Source organism: Globicephala melas, chromosome 16, assembly GCF_963455315.2.
Source record: "Globicephala melas chromosome 16, mGloMel1.2, whole genome shotgun sequence".
NCBI classification, from domain to species: Eukaryota; Metazoa; Chordata; class Mammalia; order Artiodactyla; family Delphinidae; genus Globicephala; species Globicephala melas.
This window is the reverse complement of record NC_083329.1, coordinates 2807990-2825336: the sequence shown is the minus strand read 5'-3', so window position 1 is coordinate 2825336 and position 17347 is coordinate 2807990. Positions and strand designations below refer to the sequence as shown.

General features: G+C 47.9%; 1 protein-coding gene across 7 annotated transcripts in view; it reads left to right on the top strand.

Annotated features, from left to right (window-relative positions):
* MGMT (O-6-methylguanine-DNA methyltransferase) overlaps positions 1 to 17347 on the top strand; it is a 347601-nt gene that overhangs the window by 262193 nt on the left and 68061 nt on the right. For all 7 annotated transcript variants that reach the window (XR_011376786.1, XR_011376787.1, XM_070043891.1 and 4 more), the window contains exon 4: positions 13575 to 13714. Coding sequence is in view for 5 of the 7 variants with exons in the window: in XM_070043891.1 (XP_069899992.1) it covers positions 13575 to 13714 (140 nt within the window). In the remaining 2 variants the exon portion in view is untranslated. The remainder of the gene's footprint in view (positions 1 to 13574; positions 13715 to 17347) is intronic.

The window sequence follows — 17347 nt, the reverse complement described above, 5'->3', positions numbered from 1 at the left end:
CCCCGTCCTTGAGGTGCTGGCGGCCAGCCGGAAAAGGAAAGCGTGAAATGATGCGCCACCCAGAGCTGCAGGTGGATGTCGGGCTCGGAACCAGGTGCACGCCGGAGGTGGCGGGTGCTGTGTGTGGTCGGGCCTAATTTTTAAGGAGAGCCTCAAAGGTGGAGGCGTTGGTGTCTCCCTTCAGGGGCAGGGAGGCTGGCTCCTCCACTACCAAAGAATTAATACTTGGAGCACGGCCGCTGTTGGCCGCGTGGGGCTGCAGGGTTTCTTCCATGGCTCGCCCTGCAGGCGCTGAGGAGGCTGGCTGGAGTGCAGACTCAGCCAGAGCAGAGGCCTCGGCGGAGCCACTGGGACTGGGTGGAGACGCACCCCGTAACCAAAACCCGCATGGCCAGGACGGGGCTTCATCTCACCCTCCAGGCCCACCCGGGAGAGCAGAGCACACGAGGCCCCTGGCCAGCTGTGTGGACGGCAGTCGGGTTAGGACGAGCCGTACATCCGGGAGAGGCTGCTGAGGGCTCGGAAGCCTTGCGTCTAGTGGGAAGTAGTTGGGAAGGTGGAACCAGAGCAGCGGGCTGAGGGCCACGGGGCCAGGCCAGCTGCCTTAGCCTGTGGCCTTCCCCGCCGTCGCGTCGCCGGAGAGCCCTGCACTGAGCCCCGGGGAGGGCGGAGGCGCGTCTCACCCCAGGTGAACCAGGTGCCTTAGGCGAAAGAAGCAGGAAGCTTCCTTTTTCCTTGAATATTTTTGGACCAAGGCCGTGAGTTCTGCCTTGCACACAGTTTCAGTAGCTCTGCCATTAGCTGGACGGTTATTCCAGGCTCACGCGGGAGCCCTGAGGGTGGGGGTCTCCCTCGGGGCCTGTGATCTGGGCTCTCAGCATTGCCTGGGACCACAGAGCCCCACGCTGGGAACCAGAAGAGGCTGGCGCCGCCGTGTTCCATTGGCTGGAAGAGGGATCCTCGCCTCGGGCACTTGCAGAAGGAGCAAGTGGCAGTACACTGAGCAGCACGTGGACGTCTTCTAGACGGGAACCGCCTGCCACTGCCGCATCAGTTGCCCGCCCCAGTGTCCCATCTGGGGGCTCACTTCTACTTGAAGAACCCCCAACTTCTCTTTGGGAAACTCCTACCCACTCTTCAAGGCCCAGCCCCCGTCAGCTCTGCTCCAGCACGGCCCTCCCCGTGTCCTTGTCCGTGTTGGAGCTCTCCATCCAATGCCACGGTTTTTTCCAGGCTGTTTTTGTAGTATGTTAGAAATAAAGGTTGTCCCCCATGGGCACCACGAGGTAGCACTCTTCCCGTGTCAGGAATGTCCCTTACGTTCTCCAGGTAAATCTTCTCACCCATCCTGAGCAGCCCAGGCCAGTGTCCCTGTGTCACTGGCATCACGTCATTTCTGACCCTGCTCCCAATTCCACAGCAGATTGTCACATGCTTCACGTGGTGTGTGCCGTCCCGATGTCAGGAAACTCACACCCCCTCCCATTCACCGGTCTGACACTCTCAGGTAGATATATTTAATTCCTTTAGTCCATCTTGGTAAGACGCGCTAAAGTGAAAATACTATGTTGATTCCTGAACCTTTGGAGTGACCTATAAACTCTTTTATTTCTTTGTTTTTTCTCTGATACTTGTAGGGTGGTAGAGGTCGTGGCTGGCATGTTGAAATAAATCCAGTTATTTTCACTTAAGCCACGTTACATTTCATATGTAATGAAATACACGTATATCAGAACATACGGAAAGAAGAGGTAATTTACCAGTCAGCCACTCCTAACGTCAGAAGCAGCTGCGGCTGGCAGGAGGGAGTTTGGAGTTCTGGAGCCCCGTCGTCAGGGGACTCCTTTGTATTTACTCAGGCCCCTCAGAGTGCACACCCCTTGCTGAGCCCGGTGAGCAGTGGGGTTGACCTGCTCTGGCCCATCCAGAGGCCCGCGGCTGAACTGCTGGAGCTGTGCCTGCAGGGAGCAGAGCCAGACCCCTCTGCCCTCGCTCTGCCAGACGCTGCCCGGTTTCCCATCCGGAAGATGCAGGGAGCAAGGCTGCTGGGGCCGCCGCTCTGGCCGGCGGCAGCTGTTCGTCCTGAGCACGTCTGAGAGCTGGCAGGGCTGCAGGTGCCCCTCCGCCCGCTTGTCCTCAGTACTTGCATCAGGACCACGTGCCTTGACAGAACAGCATCCCTGCCATGCCGCCCGGCCCAGCAGCTTCCTCTTGCCTTGGGACCTTGCAAGCCTCTGCCAGTTGCGCTGTCACCTGAGTCAGGCTTGGCAGGTGGAGATTGCTCTCAGGGAAAACGGTGCTGCCCCCTCTCGCCTCTGCACCAGCCGTCCTCAAGTGGATGTAGGGAAGACCAGGCCCCGTGCTTATACCCACCCCCTTTATTCATCTAGTCGACGCTCACTGGATGCCTCCTCTGGGTCAGCCACGGAGCTGACTGTTGACATGCGGACCCATAAGGCAGGTCCTTGCTCTGACCTGGGTTGGGTAGAAGGGACCACCGTGGTGGCTGTATTATTGAGAGCCTTGAGGGGGGGACGTGCAGAGGGGAAAGATTTTGCAGAGAATGTGACCTAGACTCCGTTTGAAGTAGGTATCTTGACCTTCCAGAAGAAAACTCTCTTTCGTTAAAGAAAAGGTGTCTAGAAGACGTGGTTCCCTCTATCCTGTTTTTTCACGTAGTAAAGTTGACTTTTTGTGGTATATGGTGCTATGGAGTTTCCTACGTGCACAGATTTCTGTGAGCGTCCCCGTAATCAGGACCCGGGAGTTGCACAGCCGTAGAAACTGCTCCCACTGCCCATCTGTGATCATAGTCGCCTCCCTCCCCATCTCCCCGACTCTGGGCAGCCACTGAGCTGGTCTCCATAACCACGGCTTGTGGTTTAGGGAACGTCATAGAAACGGGCTCCAACAGCATTTAATCTTTTGAGCCTAGTTTCTGTGACTGAGCTTAATGCCTTTGAGATTCATCCAAACCGTTCTATGTGTCTGTCGTTTATTCCTCTTAACTGTTGTTGTGTTCCACAGCATAGATACATCTTCACGTGTTTATTATAGCCATTCTAATAGGTATGTAATGCTGTGTCATCATGGTTTCGATTTGCATTTCCCTAACGGTTATGTTGAACATCTTTTCATGGGCTTATTTACCACAGTATATCCTCCTTTGGCAAGCTGTCAGTTCAGGTCTTTTGCCCATTTTTTTAATTAGGTGGTTTGTTTTCCTACTGTTGAGTTTAAAGATTTTTATGTATATTGCAGATAGAAGGCCTTCGTTAGATTTGTTATTTCCAAATGTTTTCTCCCAGGCTCTAACTTGTCTTTTCTCTCCTAACACTGACTTTCACAGACCAATTTTTTTTTTCATTTTGATGAAGTTCAGTTTATTTTTTAATTTATGAATTGTGGTTTTGATGACACGTCTGAGAACTGTATGCCTAACTTCGGGTCACAAAGGTTTTCTCTGTTTTCTTCTAAAACTTTCTTAGTTGAAAGTTTTATTTAAATATACGATTTATTTTAAATTAATTTTTATAAGGTATGAGATTTAGGTCAGAGTTCAGTGTTTTGCATGTAGATGTCAAGTTTTCCAACACCATTTTTGAAAATAATACCTTTTTCCGTTGAAATGCCTTTGCACCTTTGTCAGAAACCATTTGGACATACGTGTGCTAGTCTCTTTTGGAAATCTCTATGCTTATCCCTTTACAATTTCATATTATCCTGATCTATAACAGCATAATAGTGAGTCTTAAAACCTGCTCGTGTGCTTTCTCCCTTTTTTTTTTTTTTTTTAACTGTTTCAAAATGTTTTGACAATTCAGGTTCCTTTTCCTTTCCATGTAAGTTTTAGAAGAAGCTTGTCTATATCTTCAGCAAATATCTCTGGGATTTTGAGTGGAATGGAAATAACTCTATAGATCAATTTTTTGAGAATTGAAATCTTTATAATATTGAGACTTCCTGTCCATGAACATGGTATGTCTCTCAAATTATTTAGGTATTCTTTTATAATATTATCAATATATCAGTATTTTGTAATTTTCAACATAACGATCTTGTATATAATTTGTTAGATTTAAATCTAAGTATTGCATTTTTGTTGGAGCTATTATCAGTGACAGAACTGTGATTGATTTTGGGTTGTTGACCTTGTACCTGGTGACTTTGCTAAATTCACCTATTAGTTCAAAGTTGGTTTTGTTGTTGGTTTGTTTTTTGTTTGTTTGTTTTGACAGATTCCTCGGAATTTTCCCATAAACAAATCATGTTGTCTGTGAATAGGGACAGTTTTATTTCTTTCTTTCCAAAATGTATGACTTTTATTTCCTTCTCTTGCCTTAGTGTAATGGCTAGAACTTCCACAATGATACTAATTAGGATTGGACATCCTTGCTTTCGTCTCAGTCTTGAGAGGAAAAGCATTCATCTTTTCACAGTTAAGTCTGATATTAACTGTATGGTTTTTTTGTCTAATATCTTTATCAGGTTGTTCCTAATGGCTGAGAGCTCTCATCTTGAATGGATGTTGAAATGTGTTAAATTTTTTTCCTACCACAATTGATACTATGTATTTTTCTTCATTAGGCTGTTAATATGGTGGATCATATTAGTTCATTTTTAATTGACTTCATTTTTTAGAACAGTTTTAGATTTACAAAAAAAATTGAGAAGTTAGTACAGAGAGTTCCCTGATACCCCACACTCATTTTGCCCTATAATTGACATATTAGTGTGATACACTTGTTACAATCAACAAACCAGTACTGATATCTTACTAACTAAAGTTCATATCTTATTCAGATTTTCTTAGGTTTTACCTAATGTCCTTCTTCTGTTCCAGGAACCAGTTTAGGATACCATGATAGATTTGGTCATTATATCTCCTTAGACTCCTCTTAGCTTTGACATTTTCTCAGATTTTCCTTGTTTTAGATGACCTTGACAGTTTTCAGGAGTACTTGTCAGGAATTTTGTCAAGTGTCACTATATTCGAATTTATATGATGCTTTTCTCATCATAGACTGGGACCGTGGCGTTGTGGAAGACCACAGAGGTAAAATGCCATTTTCATGCAGTCGTATCAGGGTACATACTATCATAATGATTTAACACTGTTGAGGTTGGCCTTGCTCGGTACCAACATGAAGATAAACGTTAGTTCATACTCATGTCTACACAGAGTTCTAATCCATTATTACATGGATCCTTCTGGCCGCCTCTTGCTTATCTGTGAGAAACTGGCTCCAGCCTTCTGCCATCCGTTTAGCTAGTTGTTTGAGCCCCGTATACCGTATAGCAGTATGAGGATTTTTATCCTGTACTTCCATAGGAAACAACTGTATCAACCAGAGTACAGTGCACAGTGCAGTTCCTTTTGTCTTAGTCTTATGGACTCCACTCATTTCCAGAGTTACTTAGGTCACCATGTTTCCTCCCACACACCTCAGTGGGCTTGTTCATACGTTTGTCATACAGTTAGATTCTCTTGTCACCGCCTGCATTCTTTCCTGGGGTCCTCCAGTCTCCTAAGTATATCGCTGTTGTTAATTTGCATACATTGAATGTATGTCTCTATTGTTATTCCTTTTACAAAAGGTCATAGAGTTGGGATCATACAGCATGTAGCCTTTCCAGAATTTTTTTTTTCACTTGGCAATATACATTTAAGATTCCTGCATGTCTTTTTGTGACTTGATAGTTCACTCTTTACATGACTGAATAATATTCCATTGTATGGGTGTTCCATAGTTAATTTACCTATTAAAGGACATCTTGGTTTCCAGTTTTTGGCAATAGGTGAGTAAAGCTGCTGTAAACATTCACGTGTGGGTTTTTGTGTGGACATAAGTTTTCCAATCAGTTGAGTAAATATCTCGGAGTGCGGTTGCCGGTTCATGTGGTAAGCCTCAGTTTAGCTTTCTAAGAAACGACCAACTTTCTTCCAAAGTCGCTGTTGCACTTTGCATTTTCATCAGCAATGAATGAATATCCCTCATCCTCACCAGCAGTCAGTACTATTGAGGGTTTTTCTTGTTTGTTTGTTTGTTTTGTTTTTAGCCATCCTGATAGGTGTGTAATTGTATCCCATTGTTTCAACGTATAACTCCCTAATGACAAATGATGTTAAGCAGCTTATCATATGCTTATTTGTCGTCTGTATATCTTTTTTGGTGAGGAGGTGTCTGTTAAGCTCTTATCCGTTTTCTAATTGAGTTATTTTCTTATTGTTGAGTTTTTTAAGAATTCTTTGTGTATTTTGGATACAAGTCCTTTATCAGATGCGTGTTTTGCAAAATTTTCTTTCAGCCTATGGCTTTTCTTTAAGGTGTCTTAACAGCGTCTTTCAAAGAGCAGAAATTCATTGTGATAAAGTTCAACTTACCCATTTTTTTCTTTCATGAATCATGCTCTATCCAAAAACTCTTCCCTAAACGCAAGGTCACCTAGATTTTTCTCTAGGTGACCATCTTCTAGGTGTTTTATAATTTTGCCTTTTAGATTTACGTCTGTGATCCGTTTTGAGTTCGTTTTTGTAGAAGATGCATATGGTCTGTGTCTAGATTCATATTTTGCATGTGGCTGGCCAGTTGTTCCAGCACCATTTGTTGGAAAGACTAGCCTTTTTCCATTGAATTGCCTTTGCTTCTCTATTTATGTGGGTTGTTTTATGGTGTTCCGTTGATCTAGGTGTTTTTTCAGCAGTACATCCTATCTTGATTACTGTAGCTTTATAATAGATTAATTTTTCAAATATTGAATCAGCCCTCCATTCCTGGGGCAGACTCCACTGAATTTTGATGTCTTGTTCTTGATGTATTTCTCGATTTGATTTGCAAACACTTCGTTGAGGATTTTTGCATGTATGTCCATGAGAGATGCTGATCTGCGCTTTTCTGGTTACTGTCTTTTTTGATTTTAATATTGGAGTAATTCTAGCCTCATAAAATGCCTTGAGAAGTGTTGTTCCCTTCTCTTCTATTATTCTGAAAAAGGTAATGCTGAATCGATGTGTTATTTAAATGTTTGATAGAATTTTCTGGTGAAATTATCTGGCCCTGTGATTTCAGAAGATTTTAAACTATGAATTCAAGTTCTTTGATAGTTACAGGACTATTTCCAGTTATCTGTTTCATCCTGGATGAGTTTTGGTAGTTTGTAGTTTTAGATAAATTTGTCTAATTCATCTATGATATTGAATATTGTGCCTAGAGTTATTTGTAGGAAAAATTTTTTGTCAATTTAATGTCTGTGAGGTCAGTAGTAACATCCCCTCTTTTGTTCCTCATGTTGATAATTTGTTGGGTTTTTTCAATCAGTCTTACTAAAGATTTATCCATTTATTTTTCTTTTTAAAGAACCCAGTTTTGGCTTCATGTATTTTACTCTATCATTTTTTGTTTTCGATTTCACTAGTTTCTGCTATTACCTTTATTCTTTCCTTCCTTCTCCTTTTGGTTTATTTTGCTTTTCTCTTTCTGGTTTCTTAAGGTGGAAGCTTATTATTAATTTTATGTTATTACTAATCTGAGACCTTTTTTTCTAAAATATGCACTTAATACTACAGATGTCCCTCTAAAATGCTAGCTGTGGCCCATAAACTGTGATATGCTGTGTTTTCAGTTTCGTTCAGTTCAATTCTGTTTTCATTCCTTAAGACCTTCTGTGACCCACAGATTATTTAGCAATGGCTTACTTACTCTCCAGATGTTTGGAGATTTTCCTTTTGTCTTTTTCCATTATGATCAGAGAACATCACTCGTCTGATTTCAGTTGTTTAAACGTTGTTAACATTTGTTTCCTAACCCAGAATCTGCTTCATCTTGATTGGTGTTCCATGTGCATTTGTAAAGAGTATCTACTCTGCTGTTACTGGCTATTCTATAAATGTCAGTTCAAACAAGTTGGTTCACAGTGTTTTTTATTTCTGCATCCTTGATGTTCTGTCAACTATTTCTATGAATTATGAGGGAGAAGTAGTGAAGTCTTCAAGTAAAATTGTGGATTTGTCTAATTATCCTTTCAGTTTTGCCATTTTTTTGCTTCCTGCGTTTGAGCCCTGTCGTTAGGTACATAAGCATTTAGGGTTGGGATGTCAAACATTTATTTCATTTTATTTGCTATCTTATTATTTATTACATTTTATTATCACATATTATTATTCATTTTCTATCTTTTCCCTCGGTTTTTCATTTTTCTTTCCCCTTTCTTTCCTTCCTATGGAATATTTTAACATTCTTTTATATCGTGTGTTTTTTAACTATATTATCTCTCATAGTTTTTCTAGTGGTTGCTGTAGGGATTATGATACGTACTTAACTGTCACAGTCTAATTGGAATCAATATTTCTCCACCTTAAAGTAGAATATAGAAGCCTCACCACCATGTAGGTCCTTTAACTCCCTGCTTTATGTTATGGTGTCTTGTTTTACCTCTGTGTACATTGAAAATCTTATCTGTTGATGTCATGGTTTTGCTTTCAGTCATTAAACATATTTTAAAGAACTCAACAGAAGAACAGTCTTTGGTATTTAGCCAAATAGTTACCATTTGTTTTGTTCTGCTTTTGTTCCTAATGTTCCACACTTCCCTCTGGTATTATTTTGCTTCTTACTGAAGAACTTCCTTTAGCATTTCAGGTCTGCTGGCAACACCTTAACTTTTGTTTTTTTTAATCTGAAAACATCTTTATTTTATTTCACTCCAGAAAGATTTTTTTCAAAACTGGATGTAGAATTCTAAGTTGACAGTTCTTGTGTTTCAGCACGTTAAGATTGCCATTTTGCGTTCTTCTACCTCTGTGGCTACTGTAAGAATTCTGTGGTCATTCAAACATTGTTCTCCTATAAACAATGCAGCATTTTTCTTTGTTTTCAAGATTTCTTTCTTTGTTTTTAGATTTCAGCAGCTTCATCACGGTATGTCTGGGAGTGGATTTCTTTGGGTGTGTCCTGTTTGCACTTTGCTGAGCTTCTTAAATCTGTGGTTGTATATCTTTTGCCAAATTTGGAAAATGTTTAGCTATTATTTCTTTCTTCTACACCACACTTTTCTCTGTCTCCTTCCGGAACTCCAGTAACACGCATGTTAGACCTTTTGGCTTTTCCAACATGTCCCCGAGGCTGGTTTTGGTTTTTGTTGTTTGCTTTTGACATTTTTTCCTGTTTCTCTGGTTGATCGTTTCTGCTGACTTATCCTCAGTCTCAGTGGCTCTTCCTCTGGCATCCGCATTCTGCTAAGAAGCCCCATGCAGTGCAGTTTTTTCGTTTTGTATGTTGAATTTTTCAGTACTGAATTCTCCATCTGATTCTTTATAACTTCTATTTTTTTAAAAAAACTCTCTGTATTTTCATTTGTTTCGTGGGTATTTTCCCTTCTCACAGCATTTTTATTACAGGTCCTTTGAAGTGGTTGTCAGGTGATGTTTATCAAGTCATCACACCTTAAGTATCTTACAGTTTTATTTGTTAATCATACCTCAGAAAGCTTGAGGGAGAGGGGCGGTTGTCAGGTGATTCTAACTCCTGTGTCAGCTTTGGCCTTTACGTTTGTTGACTGTCTTTCCCAGGCAAGTTCAGGTTTTCCTGATTCTTCGTATGCTACGTAATCTGGGGGTGTAACCTGATCATTTTGAATATGATATTCTGAGACTCTGGGTCTCGTGTAAATCTTACAGTAATGTTGATATTTTTGTTTCTGAGACACTCGACCTGGTTGGATACAGCCCATGAGTCCTGACCAGGCTTCTGCAGGTTGTGGTTTCAGTATCCGTTCCTTTGTAGCCTCCGCAATCCCGTTCAGGTCTGCCCTCCAGGACCCCAGCAGTGGTCTAACCCTTACCTCAGTTCTCGGAGTCTTGGGTTTAGTGGCAGATCCACACATGCCCAGCTCAGGGGCGAATCCAGGAATCTATAAACAACTTGCTGGTGTGCTTTCCCAAAGGCCTCTTGCTCTGCAATCTCCCTGGTCCTTCCCAGTTCTTGGGGGCTCTCCGTGCTACCACACACTCCTGCGACTGCGCTTCCATCTAGGGCCGAGCAGTGAGAATACAAAGAAGGGGAAAGCAGTGGGTCCACCCACCTTTGGGGACCATAGCTCTTCCCATCAGAAAGGATGTTTCTCCTCAGGGCCTTCAGCACCTGCGGGCCCCCCACCACTGCAGGATTGCTTGGGGGCGGCGGTACAGGAGTTCAGAGGCAATAGCACAGAGGGGGGCTCCTCCATGCTCTGAGCATCAGGGGTCCTTCTCCCTCCTCAGGGTGATGAGAGCCCTGGGCTCTGTCTGCAGCAGCAGCAGCAGCAGCACCGCCGGGGTCGAGGCTGCAGTCCGTCCTGGCTGGGGGTCATTGAGGGGAAAAGTGGTAAACTGGTGCGTCGTTGCGGGGTTTCTTCACATTCCTCTTCCCGAACCTTTACTTTCCACGGCCCTCAAATAGCTGCTCTGTGCCTTGTGCCCAGGTTTTATAAAGGCATTCAGCAGAGATAGGCAGGGAGAAGACGCTGACTCTGTTCCCCCTGGACCAGAACCCCTGTTTCCTTCCACTTTCATGTTCTCCCTCCCAGGTTCATTCCTGGAAAGGTCGTGTGGCCGCTTTGATGCTGAGGCGGCATCAGGTCAGTTTAGCTCGTTTACACTTGAAGAGCACGTAGTGTCAGAACTCGCCTCTGGAGTCACCTGGTCAGAAACCTGGCTCCCTCCCAGATTATCTTGAGCTCCCGTGTGCCAGCCTGGGTGCCCGCTCTGTGCCAGAGGCCAGAGAAGGCAAGTCCTGGGAGGGAGAACCCTTGGAAAGTTGGAAACCTGTCAAATGGCCGTGACCCACGCGTGGACACCGGGTTTGACGCTATGGCGGGGCATCCTACAGGTGCGCAGTATCATCAGCGACCTGGCTCGCGATGTGCAATCCAGGAAGAGAGTTTAGAAAACGGTTTTTGCCAGGTTTAGGTGGTTGTGGTGGGTGTGTTTAAGTAGCCACCCAAGCTCAAATGGAGATGGCCGTGTCCTTAAGGTAAGGGGGATCTAAGGAGCAGTCTTCCAGCAGTGCCTACCTTGACCTCACCCGGACCCCAGAACAGGCAGGAGATGGGGAAGGAGAGGAACACCCAGAATGTGGCCTCCGGAGGCTGCAGCTGCTCTCCGCAGAGGACCTTACGGGAGAGAAAAGGATGGTGTTTCAGTGGTTGCCCCTTAGGGCACCTGAAATGATGGTCCGGCCACTGAAGACTGATGTGGTCACCTCAAGAGAATGTATTTTACACGTCGATCATGGTAATCTTTATGAGCAGGTTTTGCTACATTTTAGAATGGTACCAACAACCGAGAGTGGTGCCCCTCCCCGTTCGGAGGGGTGGGGCTCAGGTCTGATTTTGCACAGGTCCAGAGCGAAGGCGCTGGCTCTGAGCACCGCTTAGACTAATAAATGCATTTGCTCCCTACAAGGTGGAATTGAGTTTCCAGGTACATTTATACAGTGATGTGCTTGATCGACAAATACTGCATTTCTTGAGCTGTTCGTCCCAGTACCATTGCCTGGTACATACAAGGTGAGAAACGGTTTCCCGTGGAAAACTTGACAGTGAAGCTGAAAATGTTTGATAAACTCTGCACTCATGTACGGGCGTCCAGTTGTTTTCCTTTACGGTGTTTTTCCCCTTGGAAGGAGGGGCGCTCTGTGACTCGGCAGGAGTCCGTCAGCGCCTGGCGCTCAGGTGGCGGCCGGGGAGCTGCGCCGCGGCTTCTCGGAACTGTTCTGTCTCTCCAGCTTCTGTCTGCGCACACCTCTCACCGTATGCCTGCAGGTTTAGTAAGTTCCAGACTGTCCTCCTGGAAGACCTAGGCAGCATCCTCTCCCTGGGCCAAAACATGGAAAGCAAAAACCAGCAACGCTGGGCTGTGGGAAGAAGGCAGGAGACTGGCCTCTGCTTCTTGCTGTGTCGACTTGTGCTGCTTTTATCGTTTCTTTTCCGAGACAGCTATCCCTGAAACCTTTTTCTCCAAGTGATCACCAAGCTGCCTTGCTTTTCTTTTTTTCTTCCTTTTTTTTTTTTTTTTAAGTTAGGCACAACAACGGGCGACAGTGATAATGATGAACAGTTTGATTTCAAAACCCTTTCTAAAGAAATCACAGTAAACAGAGTCTGTTTGCCTAAGGAAACGCTCTCAGCAATCAGCTAGTCACACAACCGCCTGTGCTAATGAACCCAGAGCTGTTAACGTGGTTTCTTCAGTTAAATTGATTCATGAATTTTGAAGAGAACATTATCTAATGAATTTTCTTTGAATAGAAAGCAATTAAAAGGACAAATCAGTCTGATTAACCCCAAAGTCACCCTCCTGCCACAAACGGTGTAGAGTTTGAAATTATATCATAAAAAACTAGAGCACATTTGCTATCTTTTTGCCCGCTGCTAATCCATGTAAATTAATGAACAACAAAGTCAATTTCTTTGCTGACCCTTTTCTGGTATCACCTGGATTATGCTGATGTTTAATTTGCTTAATGTTATAATAAAGTCTAAACAGATTTTTCTTTCCCAGTGAAGTGATTATCATTCCCTTCAGTGAAGAAGTGATTTTTATTATTTAACACGCATGTAAGGGTGTGTTTCCTTTAAGAACCAAATCGCACTTGGCCAGCTTGGCACCGAGTGTAATTAGTGCTATTAGGGACACACTCAGGGACTGCGCCCCTGCCCGTGGATTCCTTCCCTTTGTTGCTGCGTCGGGCGCTCCCGCCCCCCCTCTGGGGGCCACAGCTCCGTGTCCAGTTCTCCGGCTCCGTGCGTCCCCTTCGGAAAGACAATAGGTGTCGGTTCAGACCCGCCTCCTTCACATGCCAGGCTTCTCCCCAGCGCACTCCACGCCCGCCCGCGAAACAGCTCTAAACCTGGAGCAGAGGGAGGGAATGTTGTCCTGCGTTTTCCTTTTCATTCCTGCAGCGGGGTGAAGAGCGAATGCAATTTGATGTGGTTTAGTCAATTCAGATGGGAATGAAGTTGTTTTATCTTTGCAGCCCTGCTCATTACAGATGCCTGTAGCCAAGGTCACCACCAGCCCCTGTGTACCGTGGTGTTTGGCATTCTAAGCCTGCCCGCCGTCGGATGTGGACAGCTAGTATAATATCAGAGCCCAGCCCGTGGCTTCCTTTTCCTTCTGTGTCCCAGCCGAAGTTGGAAATTAACCAGCGGAACAAAAGGTTTCGAAGTTGGTGTGCAAGCAGGGCCTTCTGTGCTCACGGAGCGCACTGCCTGCTAATTTATACACGCCCGGGTGCCGGGAGAGCATGTCTCGGGCCTGCCTGGCGCTCGGGGAAGATGGGAGGAAATCGCAGATCTGTGAGGCACGGCTGGGGACACCTGCAGAGGGGCCGGCCCGCTCCGTGCCCTGCGTCGCACGCCCCTTCCTCCGTGTCGGGTGACACGGTGACAGGGCCGTGCGGAGCTGTTTTCATCGAGAATAACACCTCTGTGTATGTTGATGCGCCCTCACCCTCTCTTTCAGGACTGGCAGCCGTTTGTATCCGAGCTGTCGGAGCCGTTGGCCCAAATCGTGTGACTCTGCTCTCTCCCTTCAGATTCGTTCACCAGACAGGCGCTGTGGAAGCTGCTGAAGGCTGTGAAATTCGGAGAGACGATTTCTTACCAGCAATTAGCGGCCCTGGCGGGCAACCCCAAAGCAGCGCGGGCCGTGGGAGAGGCGATGAGAAGCAATCCTGTGAGTTTGCGTCCACGTGGCGTCAGCATGGCCGTGGTCAGTGGGGGGCCTGGGCACTGCGCTCAGGGGGTCACAGTGTCCTCTGACTGAAGCGGTTTTCAGGGGCAGCCCGGGCTGCAGTGGGCGGGGAGGACAGGAAGCCTTTGTGGTGGGGACCTCTGGAAGAGGCATGGGTGGCACTGGTGGGGTGAATGTGGTAAAGACGCTTTCCCACGCACCACCGAGACCCTCCCCGCCCCACGATGCGTGTCAGAACCACGGGAGCCGCTCGTCACAGGGAGCCCGGGGCGGCGAAGCCTGGAGAAGTGGCGAGCAGACAGCCATTCGTTCACTGGACAGCTGGGCACGCTGGGTGCCTAGGGTGTGCCCGACGCTCTTCCAGGTGCCGGGAGTGCAGCAGGAAACAAAACAGACCCACGCACGAGAGCTTATGTTCTAGAAAAATACACGTGCTGCGGTGTTTTCAAACCCATCCCCGTCGCCTGGGGGCTTTGCTCCGTCAGGAGGTCCAGGCCATGGCCCTTGGGACCTGGGATGACTCATCGCTTTCGGGCGTGTCCCCAAGCTCCTTCACGTCTTTGTCCCCCCTGTGAGTCTGCAGTCAGGCTGGGCTGAGAGCAGGACTCACGGACCATGCAAGGCCATCTCTCCAGGGGATAGGGTCAGGCCTCAGTGTGGGGTGGCCGCAGGCCTGTCGTTCCCAGGAGTGCAGAGGTCACCTCTGCTCCCCGTCACGCCACACGTGGGCCAAGCGCTGTCCAGTCTCAGGGAGGAAGTCCGCGTGGAGAGGCCGTGACGTGGGCCTGGCCAGGGCCACACACGCCTGTGGAGCCTGCAGGTGGGCAGGAAGGGCACCCCTGTCCGCACAACAGCTCGGCCCTCTGGGAGACCCCACACAGTTGCATGGGGCCCTGGAATATTCCCGATCTTATTAGTCTCCAGTGCCCGCCAGGGCCTGCTATCACATTGGGAATGGTTTCTCCCTAAAGCTGTAGGAAAGTCTCTCATATGGTAGAAGAATGCCATCCTATCAGGAAAAGCAAAGAGAGTCATCACATCATGGGATGGGAAGTTACTAAATCAGAGAGGCCCCACTTTTTAAAAACTTGCTGTGGCCCTGCTGTGTTTTCAGAACCACTTCCACCCCCGCTCGCAGGGCAGAGGCTGGCGTTCTGCACACTGCATTCGGCAGCTCTCGCCACTCGGCTCGCGGCCGCCCGAGGGCAGAGCTGGTGTCTCGAGGAGACGGCAGCTTCTTGGCCTTTCTCCCACAACGGCACTGTTACTCTCAAGCAGCAGCTCCTGTAGGTCTGTAGTGGGGGCGCTGCTTTAATGTACATCTGATCCGGAGAAGAGTTTTCTTCCATATTAAAATATCTCAGATCGTCAGGAACAATATGTGATACGATGACACAGCCCCCCACTTCCCGTGTCCCTGGTCTCCACGATGGAGGCCGGTGGATCTGGTTAGCATGTCGTTTTGCACCTGTTGTGCCATAGTGGCGGCGGCCCAGCTACATCGTTCGCGTACGCCTCCTCTGTACGCTACGGGTCGCGTTTCCGCGCTGAGCGTGGGGTGACGGTGAATCAAGTTTCTAGGTGTAGTTACTCACGTCTCCCAGTGAAGCTTACGTCACACTTTCCCTCTGGGAGGCCACCGTCTTCTCCCAGGTCCACTCAGTTTGGGGCAGTTTGACTTTGCTCTGGATAGAGAGACCACCCAGAGCGTGCTGTGGTGTCCACGCAGGGCCTCGAGGGAGAACTCTGGGGACTAACTTCTTTGCACCCTCCTGCTTCACGGCGTCACCGTGCTGTATAGAAATTCTCCCTCTGTCCCCCATCTCCATCCCTGTTTCAGGCCGCGCTCCTGTTCACACCCCACGCGGAGACGTGGTCCTTTTGCCCTCCCTCCCGGCCTCCCTGCCTCCCGCCCTGAGGTTGGCCTCGCGTCCTGGCACCGCCCGCCCCATCAGCAGGCGCGGCTCCCATCCTTGCCGTGAAACAGCTCTGCTAACTGACACGCACAGATGAGCAGCTCCTCACCTGCCCCCTGTGACGCCCGCGGTTTCTCACTCTCTGCAGTGGCGAGGCCTTGGCTGTCCGCCGATGGCGCTTGTGGCGATGTTCAGAAACATTTATTGTCCTGCAACCAGCGGGACTCTCTCCTCTTGCTATTAATCTCTATGACTGTCACTGCTCAACTGTGTCCTCAGCCACTGAAATTTATAAAAGAGGATCTCACAGGGCTTAAAACTCTACCGTCCATGAAGTCCTAGTCTCGACATCCCCATCGCGTGCCCACGCCGAGGGTGGCCGTGACGACACACTCGGGCGGGAGGATTCTGCCCGCACCACGTCCCCGCTTCTCAGCTCCGTCCCGTGCCAAGGGTGACAGGAGGTGGTGAGCCCACTGTGGCCTTTCCCTGGGCGTCCCTCTGTAGTTGGGCGCTGCCTGTGACTCATGCAGGGACCTCAACTTGATGAGAGGCTGCAGAGGACCCGACAGAGGCCTCCAGGTGTGGCTCAGAGGCACCGGGGGTGCCCCGGCAAGGAGATGCCTGCTGCGTGGTGCAGCACGGGCAGCTCGGTGGGAATCAGCCGTCCTCAGAGGGGTCCCACAAAGTTGGTAAAAGAGAACCTCCTCAGAACAGGCCGAGAGATCTCAGTGGTGACCCAGGGACCTGAGGGAGGAAGGGGCCTAGTCAGGGACCGGCTGGCGTGTCCCGCTTCTCGGTGCTGATGGCAGGGGCCCGGCCACAGCGCCACACACGTGGGCTCCAGCACAGATAGCACATCGTAGAGGCTTACCTGCTGAAAACGTCTTGTGTTCCGGCCGGGAAGAATGGTTGTGCGTTTCAGGAGGAGAGCGGCAGGTGGATGTGGAATATTCCAGAGCACTGTGAGGCCCACTGCGTGCTGAGTCCTTAGGCGGCTGGCGGTAAAAGGACACGTGCTGGCTCCCGCGATGGCATGTGCTCTCGGCCTGGGCTGCTCTCCCCATGCCAGGCTGAGGGGCGGTTTTTGCGGTGGTGGGGGAGTTTCGTCCCGTTCCAGGCCCTTGGCTTTTCCGTGGTTTTCCGTGAAGGAATTAACAGCCCAGGTGAAATGGTTTCACAGCCTTCCAGAAGAACCTCTCCCAGGCCCAGCCTGGGGGACGGTCCGTCTCCCGGTGGGGCGGGTTGAAGAGGCCTCACACCCTCCCCGGTAAAGCACCCTTCCACTCATCCTCAGACAGAATTTGCTAAACGCAGTTCAAAGGCAATCGATACTTGCACAGAGAGTTTCTCCACCTTCTTCTAAACAAACGCATTCCTGAGGAGTTAGTTTATTCACAGATTGCCATGAGCGTTAATGACCCCCTGAGTCTTGTCCTGCCTGTCACCCAGATGGCTGTTGATAAAGATTTAGCATCATGTTCTAAGTGTCAGGGCTGTCAGTGGGGCTGAACCATTTGACCAGAAGAAAAAACGCACAGGGAGCTATTGATTACAGCTTCTCGGTGTCACTTGTTCACCAGGATTTAGGTATTGATGAGGCCGCAAGTGAAAACAAGCTCTTTCCCTTGTGGGCTGCTACCCACAAGAACAAAGGCGAAGCTGGAGAAAATATTCAGCCGGCACCGGAATCAGAGGG